The sequence below is a fragment of the Bubalus kerabau genome, chromosome 1, assembly GCF_029407905.1.
Source record: "Bubalus kerabau isolate K-KA32 ecotype Philippines breed swamp buffalo chromosome 1, PCC_UOA_SB_1v2, whole genome shotgun sequence".
NCBI classification, from domain to species: Eukaryota; Metazoa; Chordata; class Mammalia; order Artiodactyla; family Bovidae; genus Bubalus; species Bubalus kerabau.
In genome coordinates, this window is record NC_073624.1 from 150,668,419 (window position 1) to 150,686,060 (window position 17,642).

General features: G+C 48.3%; 1 protein-coding gene across 4 annotated transcripts in view; it reads left to right on the plus strand.

The window, feature by feature from the left end:
- Positions 1 to 1,552: 1,552 nt before the first annotated feature.
- The window catches only part of CDH23 (cadherin related 23), a 435,990-nt gene continuing 419,900 nt past the window's right edge, over positions 1,553 to 17,642 (plus strand). The window contains exon 1 of one of the 4 annotated variants that reach the window (XM_055535167.1): positions 1,553 to 1,919. Coding sequence is in view for 1 of the 4 variants with exons in the window: in XM_055535177.1 (XP_055391152.1) it covers positions 12,121 to 12,289 (169 nt within the window). In the remaining 3 variants the exon portion in view is untranslated. Of the gene's footprint in view, positions 1,920 to 12,113; positions 12,422 to 17,642 lie in introns of those variants that run through there. The other 3 variants (XM_055535177.1, XM_055535147.1, XM_055535157.1) reach the window with 3 other exon arrangements.

Sequence of the window (17,642 nt, forward strand, 5' to 3'; positions counted from 1 at the left end):
GTTAGAGAAGCTCTGCAAGGTACAAGGACCAAGCCTATTTCTTCCTCCGTCACATCCCCAGAGCCTATTTCAGTTAGCTAGCGTATAGTAGCAATAATGAGTAAATGGTAAAGAACAGGAGCTTTAGAAGCAGGTAGATTCTAGGTTCAGTACCTGACTCCACCACATGGGTAACTCATGCACCTCCCTGCTGCTGCTAAGTCACTTCACTTGTGTCCGACTCTGTGAGACCCCATAGACAGCAGCCCACCAGGCTCCGCCATCCCTGGGATTCTCCAGGCAAGAACACTGGAGTGGGTTGCCATTTCCTTCTCCAATGCATAAAAGTGAAAGTGAAGTCGCTCAGCCGTGTCCCACTCTTGGAGACCCCATGGACTGCAGCCTACCAGGCTCCTCCATCCATGGGATTTTCCAAGCAAGAGTACTGGAGTGGGGTGCCATTGCCTTCTCCACATGCACCTCCCTAAAGCCCGTTTTATTCCAGTAAAGCCATGCTAATGACACACCTAGCAGAAAAGCTGTGTTGCGATTAGAATGAAGTCAGGCCAAAAGTCTCAGCCCAGTGCCTGACTCCAGGCAGCTATTGTCAATATGCTGACACAGGTCCAGTCATCCAGTCATATGATAAATGGTTAAAAGAATTCAGAATGTTTAGCCCTGGGAGGTAAAGATCAAGGTCAGGGAATGACCATCTTCAAGGATGCCAGTATAAACTCTTCCTGTTTCCAGCTGTCTGGAAAAGTCATGAAGTCTCCAACCTTATACATGTGCAAAAAGAAACGGGGAGACCCTTATTCAGGTGTGCACCCTGCATGGATGAGGGTCCTCGGGCGACAGCACAGGTTTCTTCTAATTCGGGGCCCCTCATTTGTAAGCACCTGGGGACATTGTCAGCTTTGATTGATGGAGAGGGCACAGATGGGAGAGTATGAGTGGGGTAGGCGAAGGCAGCTGGTTGAGCCAACACAGCTAAATGGTCCCAGTGACTGGAGGGACAGCCCCGCTCGGGGCTCAGCGCGACTTTGGGAGCAGAGAGGGGGCGCTTAAAGCCAACAGATGGAGCAGGCTTACCTAAACCCGGCCACCCGCTCGTTCTGGCTTCCCGGGAGCGTTTCCCCGTTCCGCCCGAGGCCAGCCTGGCCCCCACCTCTCTGCGGGACAGGGGGCGGCCCCGCGGAGCACGGCTCCCGCATGCACCTGGGGCCGCTTTCTCCGGCTTCCTCCTCGCCCCTTTGGGGGATTCGTCGAGTTGCCACAGCAGCCGGTGCCATGACATCGGCAGAGGGCAGTTTCGCCAGCACTGAAATATTCATGCCCTAAGCGCCTGGCCCCGGCTTCGCGCTGCTCCCGGGGGTCCGAGCGGGGTCAGGGGTTGGGGGCTCAGGGATCCTGGCGCCCACCGTGGTGGGAGGGTGGGCGGCGGGGCTGGCAGGGGCTGGGCGAGGCGGGAGGTGAGGGAGGGAGCGTCAGGAGGCGGGGTCTGGGTGGCGGGGGCCGAGCAGGGCGGAGGAAGCGAGGGAAAGTTGATCGCGGACTTGAGCCGCGGCGGCGGCTTCGGAAAGAGGGGCGCGGGCTGCGAGCGCGATGCTTGGTGAGAAGACGCGTCCGACGGCTGCCGGGCGCTGATCCCGGCGGGACGGGGCGGTCCGGCCCCGGGCATGGGGCGCCGAGGTGCCGGGCTTCGGGTCGATTGGGGCGCGCCTCGTCTGAGCCCGCGGCGCGCCTGAAGTTGCGGCCGGCAAGCGGTCAACAGCGAGCGGACGGCCGAAGGGGACCCAGGAGCGGCCAGCGCGCCGCGGATGAGCCTTCGCACCGGCGGCGAGACGCGGCGGTGGTCAGCACTCGAGCAGGCGGCCTTCCGGGGCCGATCCAGCGGAGAGCAGAGCCCAAGGCGCGGCGCCGCTCCGCACATGCACACGGTACCAAGAGCCACGCACCGCCCCTTCCTTCCCCGCTTCCCTCGCCTTCTCCGAGCCGTTCACCCGCCACGCGGTGGGAAAGTTGGAGCTGTGGGGTCGCGACCGTAGCCGCCGAACCACTTGTTCTCGGCACGGCCATCGCCCTCGGCTGGCGCCCAGGGCCTCCTTCCATCCCCGGCTCCCAGCCAGCATCCTGGGTCCCACTCCAAGCCCGCGGCTGGACGCGCGGCAACTTTGATTCCTGGCAACTCGAATTCCCTCCGCGTTGGCCTTGGGAGGAAAGGCACTCCACTTTCCACCTCGCTTCCTGGACCCGGGAACGTTCGTGCGCTTTGCTTTCTGCGCCTCAGAGAGGGTCTGGGTCTGGGGTGGGGAGAATTTCGAGGGCAAAGAGGGCGTTGGGGTCCGATCTCGTCTCCTTCTGCGCTTTGGATCCCCCTTTGGACAGTGGAGATGGGGTGGGGCACAACCCCACCGGGGGGTTGGTGTCGGCACTGGAGGGACCTAAAGTCACGTAGCTCTCCCCTCCCCTCATCACATCTCTGTGCCCGTCAGAGACCCCAAAGGACCCCTGCATCCTCCCCGCTCTGGGCCGGCTATGGGAAGACGCACCCCTGGAGGAGCAGGAAGCCTGTGCGGCTCGCGCTTTGCCTTCCCCGGCCACCGGCAGTGCTGGTTGTCCCCAGGGCCTTGCGCTCAGGAACGCAGCCCCTGTCTCCCCTGCAGGTCAGCCCGGGACGCCTGCAGAACCTGTGCGTGCCAAGGTGGTGGCGGCACCAGCCGGAGGGCACTCAGTGCCTTGCTTTCCCGCGGTGCCAGCACCTAGAGCCGCTACCTCCGTGCCTCCGGCCGAGATCCTGTGCCCTTGCCGCCGGCCACCGCCCCTTGCGACCCTAACCCGCAGCCCTTGTACAGTCAGCGGCCCACTAGGGACAAATTAGCCTTTTCTGAGTAGTAGCACGCCCCACCCTCCCCAGTAATTCAGAGAGCAGCGCCTGCCTCTTTTTTCATACCTTGCCTTCATACCAGAGAAAGCATTGACCCTTACCTTTCAGCCGCTTAGCAAGTACCCCCGCCCCAATTTGGATTGGATTTTAAAATAAGCTGGAGAGGCACGGGGTGTGGGGGTGGGGTGTGGGGTGGGGTGGGGGTGGGGTGTGTGTGTGTGGGTGTGTGTGGGTGTGTGTTGGGTGAAGTCAGAGAGTTGCCCAGGGGAGAATTAAGCTACCCAGGGTTGGGTGGGCTGGAAAAGCCTGGCTGGGGCCAGGAAGAGAGGTGCTGATGAGTCAGCCCATTTATGGGGGAGACCAGGCTTGGAGTTAATGTTTGGTTCATGGTGCAGGGGTAAGTGCACTGCGGTCAGCACCTGTGAGGGTGGTCAGCACCTGTGAGTCTGGGTTAACAGATGGCACTCTGCGGTGGAGGGGCTTGGAGGAGGCCCCTTAACTGGGGGAACTGGGATGCTTGGTGCTGTGGGAAGAGTGGAGAGTGGGAATGCAGAGTGGCTGAACGGCAGAGAGGAAGAGTACCCTGTGGGCTGGAAAGGTGACACTACAAAAGTAACTGGTGTGAACCAGGTGGCTCTTCTCTGGGTGGTGGAGAGCTTTGAGAGTGTGTGAGAGGCCCAGGGCTGACTGACATCCTGGCCTCCTCTGGGCTGAGCTGCAATATACATGTCTGTCTCCACCTTCCTGACCCCCTCAAAAAGCTGGGCTTCTCACATCTGCTTACCAAAGAGGTTAATTGAGGGTTATGATGGTGGATGGTCCTGGTTGCCTCCCAGGTATTTCTTCTGCCCAACAAGCAACCTTACCTGCAAACTCACCATTTGAGGTTCGTTTCTTTGAGCTTAATATTTTGAAGGGCGCCTTTCTGAAGCCCTAATTTAAAATGCACATTCTTCTGGGAGGTGAAGGTCTAGTAGAGCCTTGCTACTCCGAGTGTGGCCTGTGGACCTGCAGCATCAGCATCATCTAGGAACTTGTTAGAAAGCAGACTCTTGCACCCTACCCCTGACCTCTTGAATCAGAATCTGTATTTGACAAGATCCTTGAGAGGTTTGTTTTATCAGTAAAGTTTGAGAAGCCCTGCTCCACAGTACCTTCTCAGGAATGAGCATTTCACAGCCCTTGGTGAAAGAGTGTCAAAAAGGTCACTGGATAAGAATGTAGGTTTGAGAATGAGATTGAGACTGGAACTTCTTTTCCTGGACATTTATGGTAGGGTTGGATTAATTGTCCCCTGCTGGCTCCTTGAGGGTATTCCCTGCTAACGCCAGGAGGGTATCTGTTTTGGGCATCTTTAGACAGATTCAAGTAGCAGTTCAGTTTTCTGTGTAATGAAAACACTGCCATGTGTGCTGCATATGGGCCAGTCGGAAGTGGGCGGAAGGGGCAGGGTTTTTGGAAGCTGGATAAACTGCTCTGCCTCTAGGAGGCCTGGGGTTGGGTAGATGCTGTCCCTTAAGGAGAAAGAATTAAGGAACTGTCCTCCACTTCATCTGTCCCTCCCAAATGAATGGAATGACCCATCAATCACACCTCTCCAGGGTCTTCAGGATTTATGCAGAGGGAGCTGCAGAAATGCTAATTTGGGGCAGTCAGCAGAGGAGAGGATACCAGCCAAGCTCCACTCTTAATTACCCCTGCCACCACCCCAGGCTGGACACCCCATTTCTGCCACCCGGTGCCCTTGGAGGCCCCTAGGCCCAAGAAACAGGATGATGCCAAGACATGGTACAAGTCACCACTCATGGCCCTCTGGAGGAATAATGGTGACCCTGTCACCAGCAAGGCTGGCCTGAGACTGGGGATCTGAGGACTTCAGAGGCTTGGTGGGGCCAACGGTATCACAGGTATCACAGGTGAAAGATTATGGCATGACTCGTGCACCCTAGACCTACTAAAAGACGACTGTCCTTCCTCTGTGCTGGCCTTTTTGCCAGGAGGCAGAGTGGCCGGGGGGAGCTGTAGGAGAACGTGGGTTGGCATGGTCATGGAACTAACAGACAGTGACACTCAAGTGAAAGATACCTTCATCCGTGAGTTCAAGAACAACGTGGTCAATAGAAGTCTTACTGTTTCCTAGAACCCTCAGGTTTTAAACAAAATTCATTGTTTTAAAACGTGATGGTGATTTATTTTTTAGCAAATTAATTTAACTGCCTTTGTTCATTTTTTAAAAAATTATTTTCGAGCCTTGATTTGAGTTTTTCTTGGCCCCAGGTAATCCTATTTGTCCATTTAATTGGTGTGCAAAGTTATTTGTGAGTTGGACCCTGCCAGATGGGTTATTTCAGAATGGGGTTGTTCTGCCTCCAGTGGAAGAGAAGTGGGGAGGGGAACAGGCTCTTCTGGGCTCCAGGCCCTGCACCAGTGTGGACAGTACCATGAGTCAGGTGGGTGGGAGGGGCAGTTAACTCCCTAGCTGTGTCTTCCTCACTCCCCGCCCTAACGTCGCACTTTGCCCTACTCTGCAGTGGTCTGGTCTCTCACTAGACTGTGAGCTCCTTCAGCATGATCTGTATCTTATTCCTTCTTGTATCTGCAGGGACTGATGCTTAATCACTGTCCATTGACTCAGTGGCTATTACATTGGCATCTAGTATGCCTATAACCGGTTTTAACTATTCACATTGATTCCATTCAGACTGGGCAGCTAGCGCCCATCTTGCTGTATCCTGGGCTCTGGGCAAATGCCTTTGGAGTAGAGGCAGAAACTCATGTGCCTAGAGGGGCTGGGAATCTGACCAGAGAGTAAAGCAGCATCAAGTGTAAGACGATAGGGCGTGGTGGGGACTGTGGAGAATAGAAAAGCACAGGTCCCAAGTAAAAGGCACACCTGTAGGCAAAACCCACCTATATGACAGAGTCAGAATCATGGTTGCTCCAGGGTGTGATGACTAGAGCTTAAGGGTTGCTTTTGGAGTGCTGGAAATGTCCATATCTTGATCTAACTATCTACAAGAGTGGTGAGTGATCATTTGTGCAGAAGAGTCAATTCAGAAGAATTAGAGCATTTATGGAGATAAATAGAAGCATATTTATTTTGGTTCAATATGAAAATAGCTTTATTGAATTCCATAAGGCAGAAAACGCATACTCTTACCAACGCTATTGACTAAAAGGGTGTCAGTGAGAAACTTGGCATATTTAAGAAGTAGCCACATGGAGATAGCTTTCTAGTCTTTCATTGTGAAATGTAATCTGGTTCTGTCCCGGGGAGTGGTACGGGCTGCTGCTGCTGCTTCTTTCTGGCTGTGTATTTGGGCCTCAGAGATCATGCTCCTGGGGCTCTGTCTCCCTTCAACAGTGACAGTCTGCGAGGCTCCGTGTATTGTTGGGGGCTCGGGGCTATCAGACGTCTGTTCCCAGCCCCAGGGGCCTCAGGCGGTGACACCGAGAGTGACACAGCAGGCTCAGGCTTAGCGTTTGTAGTTTTGATCTTTCCTTTGCAGAGTCTAACAGCTCATGCAAGAGCTGGTTATTATTATGATCATAAACCTATTCCCTTCCTGATTTTTGTGAGGCCGCTTGGAGGCAGATAGAGCTTCCATTCCTGAGCTAAGGCTAAGGCCTTGCCCGGGCCTTAGTTTTCTCAGTGGTTGAATGGGAATAATTTCCAATTACACTGCAAGCTTGCTGTCAGCATTAATAAGAAGGAAACTCTACAGAAAGTCTTTTGTGCAGGGCCTGGCACATGGTATACATGCAGAATGTGGTAGCTTTTTTACTATCCCTTTTCGATTCAGTCATGTGTTAGGCACATTGTATTCCAGCAAAGAGGTGAAACCTCCCCTTATTTTGAGAGTTGGACAATCTATAAGTTCTTAAATCGAGTTCTGCCTGAGGATGTATGCATGTGTGGTTGTGGTTTTTCATTTTGCGCAACATTAAAAAATGGCATTTTTGTAATAAAGAGCTAGATTTCTGGCGTATCTGGCTAGAACAGGAAACATTGGGTCTGTGTTTCCAATTGACAGTAATTGGTTGGGGCTGAGTTGCAGCCACCCCTTTTTATTTATTTGTATTTTTATTTAAAACATGCTTTGAGGGTTATATACATACAATAAAGTAAACAGATCTTAAATGAAAGTGATGGGTTTTTGCATTTGTGTGCACATGTGTAACCCCAGCTGGATTTGATGCATCCTTGGTGGCTTGACGAGGCTCCCTCAGGCCATCTCCTGTTCTTTTTGTGTGTGTGTGTGTGTGTGTGTGTGTGATATTCTTATTTTACGTAATAGCATATTATAATCAAATAATGTAACTACAGAGTTTTCTATAGCATTATTTTTAGAGACTGTTTAGTTTTTCATTATATTTATTGAAGTAACCACTATTATGATTTTGCCCTGGCTTTTGTCAGCACGTGAGTTTTACAGGTGCGCTTATAGCTTTCAGTTCTCCTCAGTCTCCACATTCCCTGTCACCTCACATCTGACCCCATTTATTTACACTACATCCTGGCCCCTTTAGCCATTTGAGTTTGTGACATCTATGCCAAAGGCTAGAAGAGTCCTTAGAAACTAGCTGGATGTACCATGTACCACGTTACAGGTGCAGAAACTGAGGCTCACAGTCAGGGAGTGGGCTGCTTCCAGACCCTCTCCTGGGGTGCGGTGGGCCTGGGCGGTGGCTAATCAAGGGCAGAGCCCGGCTACTTCCACCCCAGCATGAGGCCAGGCAGACCGTCATCTCTTGGTCCCTGGCAGCCAGGGCCTGACCCTGCAATCACACTCACCCAGAGCCTCCCGCAAGCTGATCAACCTAAGAGGGAGGGAGTCCTTCCTGAAGATGTATCTTCCCCAGGACAGGCTGTTAGCGGTGCTGCCTTCCTCTTTAAAGGCCATGCTCCATTTGGAGAGGACCTGCAATGCCATTTGTGACAAGGGCCCTGTGTACCACCTTGATTGTGTCTGTTTCTGAAAGGAAGGCTGTAATTTGGGAGCCAGTGAAATCAAGGGAGGGAAATAGATGAGAGCAAAAGAGAGAGAGAAAGGGAGGGAAGGGAGAGAAAACAAAAGGGGTGGCTGGGACTATGTCTGGGTCTTCATTTGCAGTGCTGGTCCTGTCCCCAAGAAATGCTGGCTTTTCCTGGCTTCCTTGGGGCTCGGTCAGGGTGGGCTGTGTCCCTTGAAGGGCTTCCCTTTAGCTCTGACCCTCTTATGTTCTTTGCTACAGAGATAAAAGACTTGTCATCCTGCCCCGGGCTTACCCAGAGCTTCACTTGCCAGTCCTCTGCATCCCTTCTCTGGCCATCACCTGCCCTTGCCCTGGGAGGAGACTGATTTTGACCTTTTCTCCTGGGGCCAGAAGAGCTGCTATCTTCAGGGACAGGTGGTGACAGAACTCTAAGCCAAGCCTCTCTCTGTCCCTTCTACAGAGGCCCGAGGCTTTGTCTTAGGAGAGGCATGGGTAGATTGCCACAGGAAAACCAGCGTGTGTTGGACAGTGGGGCAGGAGGTCCTTCCTTTGTGTTTTAGGGTCCTACATCCACTGTTGGGGAGACCTTTCATTTAGCCATTCGGTTAACCAATACTGAGCATCACCTGCGTACCAGGCTTATCTAGTGACTGGGGATTTATGCTGAGCATCATCTACTGCAGTGCTATTCAATAGAAATACAATGCAAGCCACACATGCAAGTCACATACATGGTTTTAAATTTTCTGGTAGCTATTTTAAAAAATTGAAAGAAATAGATGAAATTATTTTTGATAATCTATTTTATTTAACCCATTGTATCCAAAATATTACCATTTAGCAATAATCGATATAACAAACTATTAATGAGATCTTTTACATTCTTTTTTTTTTTAATTAAGACTTTGGAATTGTGTGTGTGTTTCGCATTTATAGCACTTCTCAGCTGGACTCAGCATTGGCCACGTGTGGCTGGTGGCTACTACTGAACTGGCGGAGATAGATAATAAATACACACTCAAGACAATTACAGACGGTCAGGAGAGCTACAGAGAAAGCAGAGGATCATTGAAATGCTAAAGGCAGAAGACAGAGGAGTTGGGGAAGGCTTCTTGGAGAATGGGAAGATGTGGTCTAGCTCCATGGGCCTGAGCCCTGGCAGGGCTGGGGAAGGGGGTGGAAGGTGGGGAGGGGCCCATGTGTTCTCAGGCAGCCCCCCAGTATCCCACAGCACCTTGGTTACTAAGCATGGGATTAAATATCCCCTCTCCTTAGAAGACTGAAGTAGAGGGGGCCTGGAACTGCTAGCAGTGTTTTAGAAAAGCACCTTATCTCTGTGTGTGTGTGTGTGTGTGTGTGTATATCATTGTCTATGCATACTTTCTAAAAGAAAGATAAGGATTAAGTTCATCTTTCTGCTGCTTTTTACACTTGGGAGTTTTCCAAGCAAGAAGGACATTGGCTTGGAAAGCTGAGGAAGTTGGAGCAACCCAGAGCAGTTGGGGTTATGTCCTCTGGAGGAGAGGGTCTGGCCTGTCCAAAGTAGTGGGGCTTGGATGCCAGGGGGCTTCTGGTGCTTAGCAGACCTGAAGGCCCATTTTTTTCCTGCTGGACTGGGATGGGAGGAAGACTGGGAGGGGATCTTGGGGCTTGCAAGAAGTGCCATGGACAGAGTGCTCTGGGGCTGGGTAAATGCAGACCTTCCTTGCTGTCTGGACTTTACCTGATTGGCCTGGGCCAGGGTGAACATTCAGGTGCCCAGAACGTCCAGTCTGTCTGGGCAGCGGGTGTAAGAGAGTCAGGCTGGCTATGCGGACACTGGGCAAATCGCACATGCTTGCCCCATGTAAAAGGGAGCACCGCTGCTACGGTTTTCGCCTGTGGTTGTAAAGCAGCATGCAGGATAAGTGTGGTTAGACACTTTGACTTCTCAAAATTCTCTGGAAATCTAGATTTAAAAACTACAAAATTGTATTTCAAATGTTAGCAACCAATTCAAGTATTTAAAAACACCATGAAGCCATTCATTCATTGGTCAAATTTTTATTGAGCCCCTACTGTGTGCCAGACACTGTTTTAGGCCTCTGGGGTCTGTCAGTGGCTCCCAGTTCAGTTCATTTCAGTCACTCAGTCGTGTCCGACTCTTTCCGACCCATGGACTGCAGCAAGCCAGGCCTCCCTGTCTATCACCAAGTCCCGGAGTTTACTCAAACATGTGTCCATTGAGTTGGTGATGCTCCACCCTTGTGTAATATATATTGTTGGGAAAGGCCCTCATGTAAGCTGCATGTAGCCCACAGATGGCCAGTTGATATATGATCTTTGTCATAAACGTAGAGTTTCAGGGATGAAAATAACATCAGGAAGCATTTATTAAACACTTACTGTGTGACAGCCCCTGGGCTTGGCACTTCATACAAAACCCCTTGCTTAGTCCTGACAACAACCAAATGAGACAGGAACTTCTGCTGGTTGTAGTTTACAGAAGAGAAGTCAGGCACAGAGAGGTGAAGCAATGTACCCAGAGTCACAGAGTTAGTAGGCAGTGGGGTGTCATTTGCCCAAGGCAGTCTGAGTCCTTAATCCTTACTATGTTCTTCTCATTGTACTGTTCTTAGAGAGGGCTAGAGCCAGATCCCTGCTTAGGCAGATGGAAACTGTCCGGAAAAGACAAGTGAGCCCTGCTGGGTCTGCACAGAGGCAGTGACAGGGATGGACTTTCAGTCCAGGCCCGTCAGGTGTGTTTGTTGCCATGTGGACTTTACCTGTGATTGACTCTGCCCTGGGGTTGGACATTCAGGTGCCTACAGCACCCAGGCATTTAAGAGCAGGCCTGGGCAGTGATTTAACATCCATGGGAGTAAATGAGGGGCACAGCTCACCAGCTTAGACTACAGGTCCTCTGCTTGGATCAGGTTGCCCCATGTGGGAAGGAAGGCCAGGCATGTCAGTGCTCTCTGCTCCTGCCTAGACTGGAGACCCCAGCCTGACCTCAGCTGTAAAACCAGGGGGGTCGAATGCAATGACTCGTGTGGTTTAATCTCTGCCGCACAGCTTCCCGCTGCTGTTGGCCAGGCTTGCTGGTGAACTGCCCTCAGTGTTTCTGGCCAAACTTTAATCCTGGCCTGGACTCTGGGTCCTGACCTGAGTGACTAGAGGACCATGGATTCATCTTGTAGTTTCCTTGTGTTGCTGTACCTATGGTAACCGTAAGGCAGAGGAATATGTGTGAAGAAAGATGCCCCTGGCAGGCTTGGGAAGACTGCGTGACAGTTCTTAGGTTGGCTCAAGTGCTTTCATCCTGTGAGCCACAGTGTTCTCAGCAGAAGGAAAAACCCTTCTGACCCTTGCTTCGGGGAGGGACTCGTGTGAGATATACATGAATTGTGATATATAGACAGCTCAGTAAATAAATATTTTTGAGTTGTCATTATGCATTAATGACTTGAACTATGCAGGATTTACAAGAGATATGCAGATAGATATGTAAATATCACAAACACTTCTAAATTCCAACAGCAGTGTCTTTGAATGGCTTGATGGCTTATGTCCACTCCAGCAACTTGACACCCCTCTTTGGGGAAAGTGTGTAAGTCAACGAATCAAGGACTACTGTTTGCGGGCACTGTGCAAGGCACAGAAAGTACAAGAGCTTTCGCAACTATTCAGAGTACCATATTTGGGCCGGTCAATCTGGTGGGTGGGTGTGTGTGTGTGTGAGAGAGAGAGAGAGAGAGAGACAGAGCACCCTATAGCCCCCTTTGGGAACTTCAGCATCTCATGTCTGCCTCAGCTAAAGTTTTCTTTCTCTGCTCTTCCTCACCGAAGCTCTCCCCTTCACCCGAAGTGCGGTGTGTGACAGCTGGGGGCTGAGGTAGCACGGGATGGCTGCGTCCTGGGAAGGAGATAGGAAGGGTATGGGGTGTAAAGAGTGGGGGTTGCAGCAGTCTAGACCTTACAGGCTGGCTGACCTGCCAAGCCGAGCCTGAGGGCTGTTGGAAACTGGAGCTCGGGCCGGAAGAAGGGAGCCCATGAATAATACAGCGGGAGGGAGGCTGTTAACTAGGTGACCTCGTTGCACCTGTGTGTTTCACAGCTTCCTGGGGAGCCGCCACGGGAGGCCAGGGTGTCGGGCGAGGGCAGAGGGGAGAGGGGAAGGCCGAGTGGAGAAACAGGGCCTTCTTTTCCTTCCCGCTCTCCTTTCAGCTCTCCAGCTCAGAAGTTCTTTGTACTAGCAGCTCCTTCTCCTTCTGGTTTTGACCCAGCTGGCCCTGGCCATGTGCGCGGGCGCATGCGTGCTCGGAAGCGAGCGTAGGCGCACGGGCGTGCACGTGGACGCACGCGAGCACTCACGCAGGTGTGCTGGCCACCAGCGTGTTCCTGAGAAAAGGCGGAACGTGAGGCTAGGCCTTTTCCGGTGCCCGGCCTCTCAGGCCTGCTTTCCAGGTCTGCTTGCTGAACTGGGCGGGCCTGCTCCTGGCCTCTGGCCCTAATGTGCTGTGTCACCTTTGCCAAGGTGGCCCCCTCTCTGGGCTATTTCTGGCCACCATGGACAATACAGGCTCCTGGGCCAGGACGGTATGGCATCCCAAGGTTTAACAGCCTCTGACAAGGGAAGCACCATTTGATCTAAGTTGGGGGTCCGCAGCCCTGACTTTCTCTTCTAATGCTGTGGGGTCTGTCATTTTTAAGTGTATGTCACTGGAGCCCATTTACAGCCACCCAGGCGTGGCACAGAAGAGCCTCCCTCGCTCCCATAGCTCCCCGTGAAACAAAGAAGATCTCTGGGCGGATATGGGGGCTGTTTTAGGACCAAGCAGAAGGAAATGAGCTTGAACTGCAGCAGGAGAGTAGAAGGGCAGACCCGAGGAGAAGCTGGTTGAACAGAGTGTGCGGTGAAGGGCAGAGGAAGACGTGAGATTCTGTAGTCCATTCCCAGAGGAGACTGACTTTACTTGGCTTTAGCTTCCGAGGAGCTGTTTCCAGACCCTTGGCCTAGGGGTGGGAAGCAGAGGGCCCCTGGCCAATACCTGGGACCAGGGCAGGAGCCCCAGCCTGCACCTCCTCCTGGGTTCTGAGTTCTGTCAGCAAGGACCTGACCCCTGAGGAGAGGGTCAGGCCCTCCTCCCCAGGACTGGAAAGGGACTTTCCTCCAAAGCCACGCGCTGGCCTTAGCCTGCTTCCTCAGACTTAGGAGCCCGGGTCCAGTGACCTAGGCCTTCCAGCTGCCCTCTGAAAACTAGGCCTTTAAGGGGTGGTACTGCAAGGAAGGGGACACAAAAAAAAAAAGGTGGTGCACCTCCGTATACACACACACACCTCTCTGCACAGACTCGTAGACACATTTGCCTGCCTGGACAGTATGGGGAGCACCTCCTCCTTTGTGTATGGTCTGGGTGTGTGTGGCCAGAGCTACAAGCACCAGGCTTCATCTTCGGGCCCATTGCTTAAACCAGGAGAGTATTTCTATCTCTGAGCCAGACCATCCAGGTTCAAATCCTAGCTCTTCCAATGATTAGTTGTGTAACCTTCGGCACTTGAATCATTCTGTTCTTTAGTTTTCTCATCTAGAAAATCAGGATAGTAATAGAACCTACCTAAAAGGGTTATTGGGAGAATTAAATGAGTTATTGCCTGTAAAATGCTTAGAAAATATGCCTGTCATATAGGAAATGCTCAAGAAATGCTATTAGTTACTTGTAGGTTACTGTTAAACTGTTATGCCACTGTTACTCTTAGCTCCTGCCTTTTGGAAACTCACAGTCTTGCAGACTACCTGAGGGTGCCAGGAGTGGCTATTATACCTGTGAGAAAGGCTTTGTAGGTTCAGAGGAGGTGGGGGCGGCATCTGGGTGGGGATGCGAGGACAGTCTTGGAGGGCTTCATGGAGGAAGAGGTGCCCTTGCTGAGAGGCTGTGGCTTTTCTCTGTGCCCACTGGCACTGTACTGCCACAGTACCAGGGCAAGACGAGAGGCAGGCAGTTCAGGGGTTAGTAGCATCAATGTTGCTCCCACGTCAACTGGAATATTTTTAGTCAGCTTTTTAATTGAAGCATAACACTTACGAAAAAGGGTACAAATAATACACGTACAGCTTGAATTATCACAAAGTGGCCCCTCCCCTGTAACTGGCATGCAAACCAAGAAAAAAGAAATTAACAGAAGCATTTCTGTCACGAGCCAAAGGTAACTTCTAATCCTGGCTTCTAATAGCATGCATTCACTTTTGTCTATATTGAACTTCATAGAAATGTATTCATACAATATTTTCTCTTGGCGATGTTTTCTTCTACTCAACTTATTTGTGAGGGTCATCATGCTGTGAATAGTTACATTTGTCTGTTCTCATTACTATATAAGTTTCCATTGTGTGAATATACCACCGTTTACCCATTCTATTGTTGATGGACAATGGGGTTACTTCTAGTTTTTGGCTATTAAGGAAAAGTCTGTTCAGATTATTTGGTATGTGTCTTTTGGTGTGTGTGTGTGTGTGTGTATATATATATATATGCAATTCTTTTGGGTGTATCTGTCCTTTTAGCAATACAAATAATATAATTACTAGCTTTATGTATCTAGTAGTATAAATTTTCTAGCTTTATTCTTCATTTTGGCTCTTTGCATTTCCGTATGAATTTAGAATCAACTTTTGAAATTCCACAAAGACTCTGCTGAGATTTGATTGAGACTGTATCAACAATATATAGATCAGTTTGAGGAAAATTGACATCTTTATAATGCTGAATTTCTGATCCATGAGTAAAATATACTCCTACATTTTCCCAGGTCTTAAGTTTCTTTCAAGAATGTTTCTTAGTTGTCTGTGTAGAGGTCTTATGGCTTCTCTGGTGGCTCAGTGGTAAAGAACCTGCCTGCAGTGCAGGAGGGAGAAGGCAATGGCACCCCACTCCAGTACTCTTGCCTGGGAAATCCCATGGACAGAGGAGCCTGGTAGGCTACAGTCCATGGGGTCCCTAAGAGTCGGACATGACTGAGCGACTTCACTTTCACTTTTCACTTTCATGCATTGGAGAAGGAAATGGCAACCCACTCCAGTGTTCTTGCCTGGAGAATCCCAGGGACGGTAGAGCCTGGTGGGCTTCTGTCTATGGGGTCGCACAGAGTCGGACACAACTGACGCGACTTAGCAGCAGCAGCAGCAGCAGCGGTGCAGGAGACGCAGTTTCGATCCCTGGGTCGGGAAGATCCCCTGGAGGAAGGCATGCAACCCACTCCAGTATTCTTGCCAGGAAAATCCTATGGACAAAGAAGCCTAGTGGGTTACAGTCCATGGGGTCACAAAGAGTCAGACATGAGTGAAGTGACTGAGCACGTAGAAGTCTTATATTTCTTTTATTAGATTGATTTCTATATGTTTTATGCTTTTGCTACTATTATAAGTGATATTTAAAGGTTTTTTTCATTTCTAATTATTTGTTTCTGACATATAGAAGTACCATTGATTTTTAAAATATTGACCTGTATCCAACAATCTTTGTTAAATTTACTTATTATACCCAATAGTTTATCTATAGAATCTTTGATTTTTTTTAACCTGCACAATCATGTTTTCAATTAATAATAACAATTTTATATCTTCCTTTCCAATATTTATGTATTTTTTCTTGCCTTATTGCAATGGCTAAGTCTTCCAAAGTAATATTGCAAAGACGTGGTAATAGTGGGCATCCTTATTTTGATTCTTGTATCGCGAAAACTTTCAATGTTTCACCGTTAAGTATGATGTTTGTTGTAAGTTTTTTGTAGATCTAGTTTATCATATTAGGAAAATTTTTCCATTATTTTTTAAAAACTGTGGGAAAATACATATAATATAAAATTTATGATTTTAAGTATACGTTTCATTGGCATTAATAAAATTCACAATGTTGTACGCACCATCACTATCCATTTCCAAACTTTTAATCGTCTCAAAAAAAGCTCTGTACACTCTGTAACCATTGGACAATAGCTCCCCATTTTCTCTCCTTCCAGGCCCTGGCAACCTGTTTTCTGTCTCTGTAAATGTGCCTGTTTCTAGGTATCGTATGTAAGTGGAATCATATAATAATTGTAATTTGTGTCTGGCTTGTTTAGCATGCTTTCAGGGTTCATTCATGTTTAGCATGTCTCAGAATTCCTTTTTTTAAGGTGGAATAATAGCTAAATTGTATGCATATACTATATTTCATTTATCTACTCATCTATTGATATCATCTGGATTGTTTCTACTTTCTAGCTATTGTGAATAGTGCTGCTAAGATCATCAGTGTACAAATATCTGTTTGAGTCCATGCTTTCAATTTGTTTGAGTATATATTTAGGAGTGGAATTATCATAAATAATTCTACATTTAGTTTTTTGAGGAATCATCACACTGTTTTCCACAGAAGTTGTTTGATTGTATGTGCCCGCAGCAATGCACAAGTTACAATTTTCTCCATATATTCACAAATGCTTGTTATTTTTGTTATTAATATTTTTTATAATAGCCATTCTAATGGGTATGAAGTGGTATCCCACTGAGATTTTGATTTGCATTTCCCAAATGGCTAGTGATGAGTATCTCTTAATTGGGCATTTTAATATCTTCTATGGAGAAATATGTATTCAAGTACTTTGCAAAGCTATTTTTGAATTGGGCTCCTTATATTTTTGTTGTTGAGTGGTAAGAGTTCTTTATATGTTCTGGATATAATCCCTTATGAGAATATAAATTTTTCTCCCATTCTGTAGGTATTCATTCTGTTGATAGTGTCCTTTGATATACGTAAGTTTTTAATTTTGATGAAATCCAGTTTATCTTTATTGTTATTCTTGCCTATGTTTTTGGTATCATAGCCAAGAGATCATTGCCTCTTCCAATGTCATAAAGATTTTCACCTAAGAAGTTTATAGTTTTAGTTTTTATATTTCGGTCTTTGATCTATTTTTTTTTAAGTTTTGTATATAGTATAAGAGTCCAGCTTTTGCTTGTGGTCATTCAGTTTTCCCAGGATCATTTGTTGAAAAAGACTGCCCTTTCCCCATTGAATGATCTTGGCACCCTTGTCAAAAATGTGTTAACAGTATATGCGATAATTTATTTCTGTGCTCTCTGTTCTATTCCACTCATCTATATTAATGTCCTTACATCAATATCACAACAGATTAATATAACTTTGTAGCAAGTTTTGAAATCAAGAAGTATGAATTCTCCAACATTGTTCTCTTTCAAGATTGTTTTGGCTATTTGAAATTCCACACAAATCTTAGGATGGGTTTTTCTATTTCTGCAGAAAACATCATTGGCATTTTGATAGAGATTGCATTAAATCTGTAGATTACTATGGGTAATATTTTATCTTAATATTAAGGATAGTATTTTAACAATATTGTCTTCCCGTCCATGAACATGGGATGTCTCCCACTTAATTTGTGTCTTCTTTGATTTCTATCCGCATGTTTTACAGTTTTCAGTGCACAGGTCATTCGCTTCCTTGGTTAAGTTTATTCTTAAGCATTTTATTCTTTTTGATGCTGTTGTAAATGGAATTGTTTTCTTAATTTTGTTTTCAGGTTATTCATCGCTGGTGTATAGAAAAGCAACTTATTTTCATGAGTTGATTTTGTATCTTGCAACTGCTGAAATTATTTATTAGCTCCAACAGTTTTTAAATGGAATCTTTAGAGTTTTCTTTATATATGGTCATGTCATCTGTGCATGGAGATAATTTTACTTCTTTCTTTCCAATTTGGAATTGGGAATTTATTGCTCAGTTACTCTGGCTAGAGCTTTCAATATTATGTTGAATGG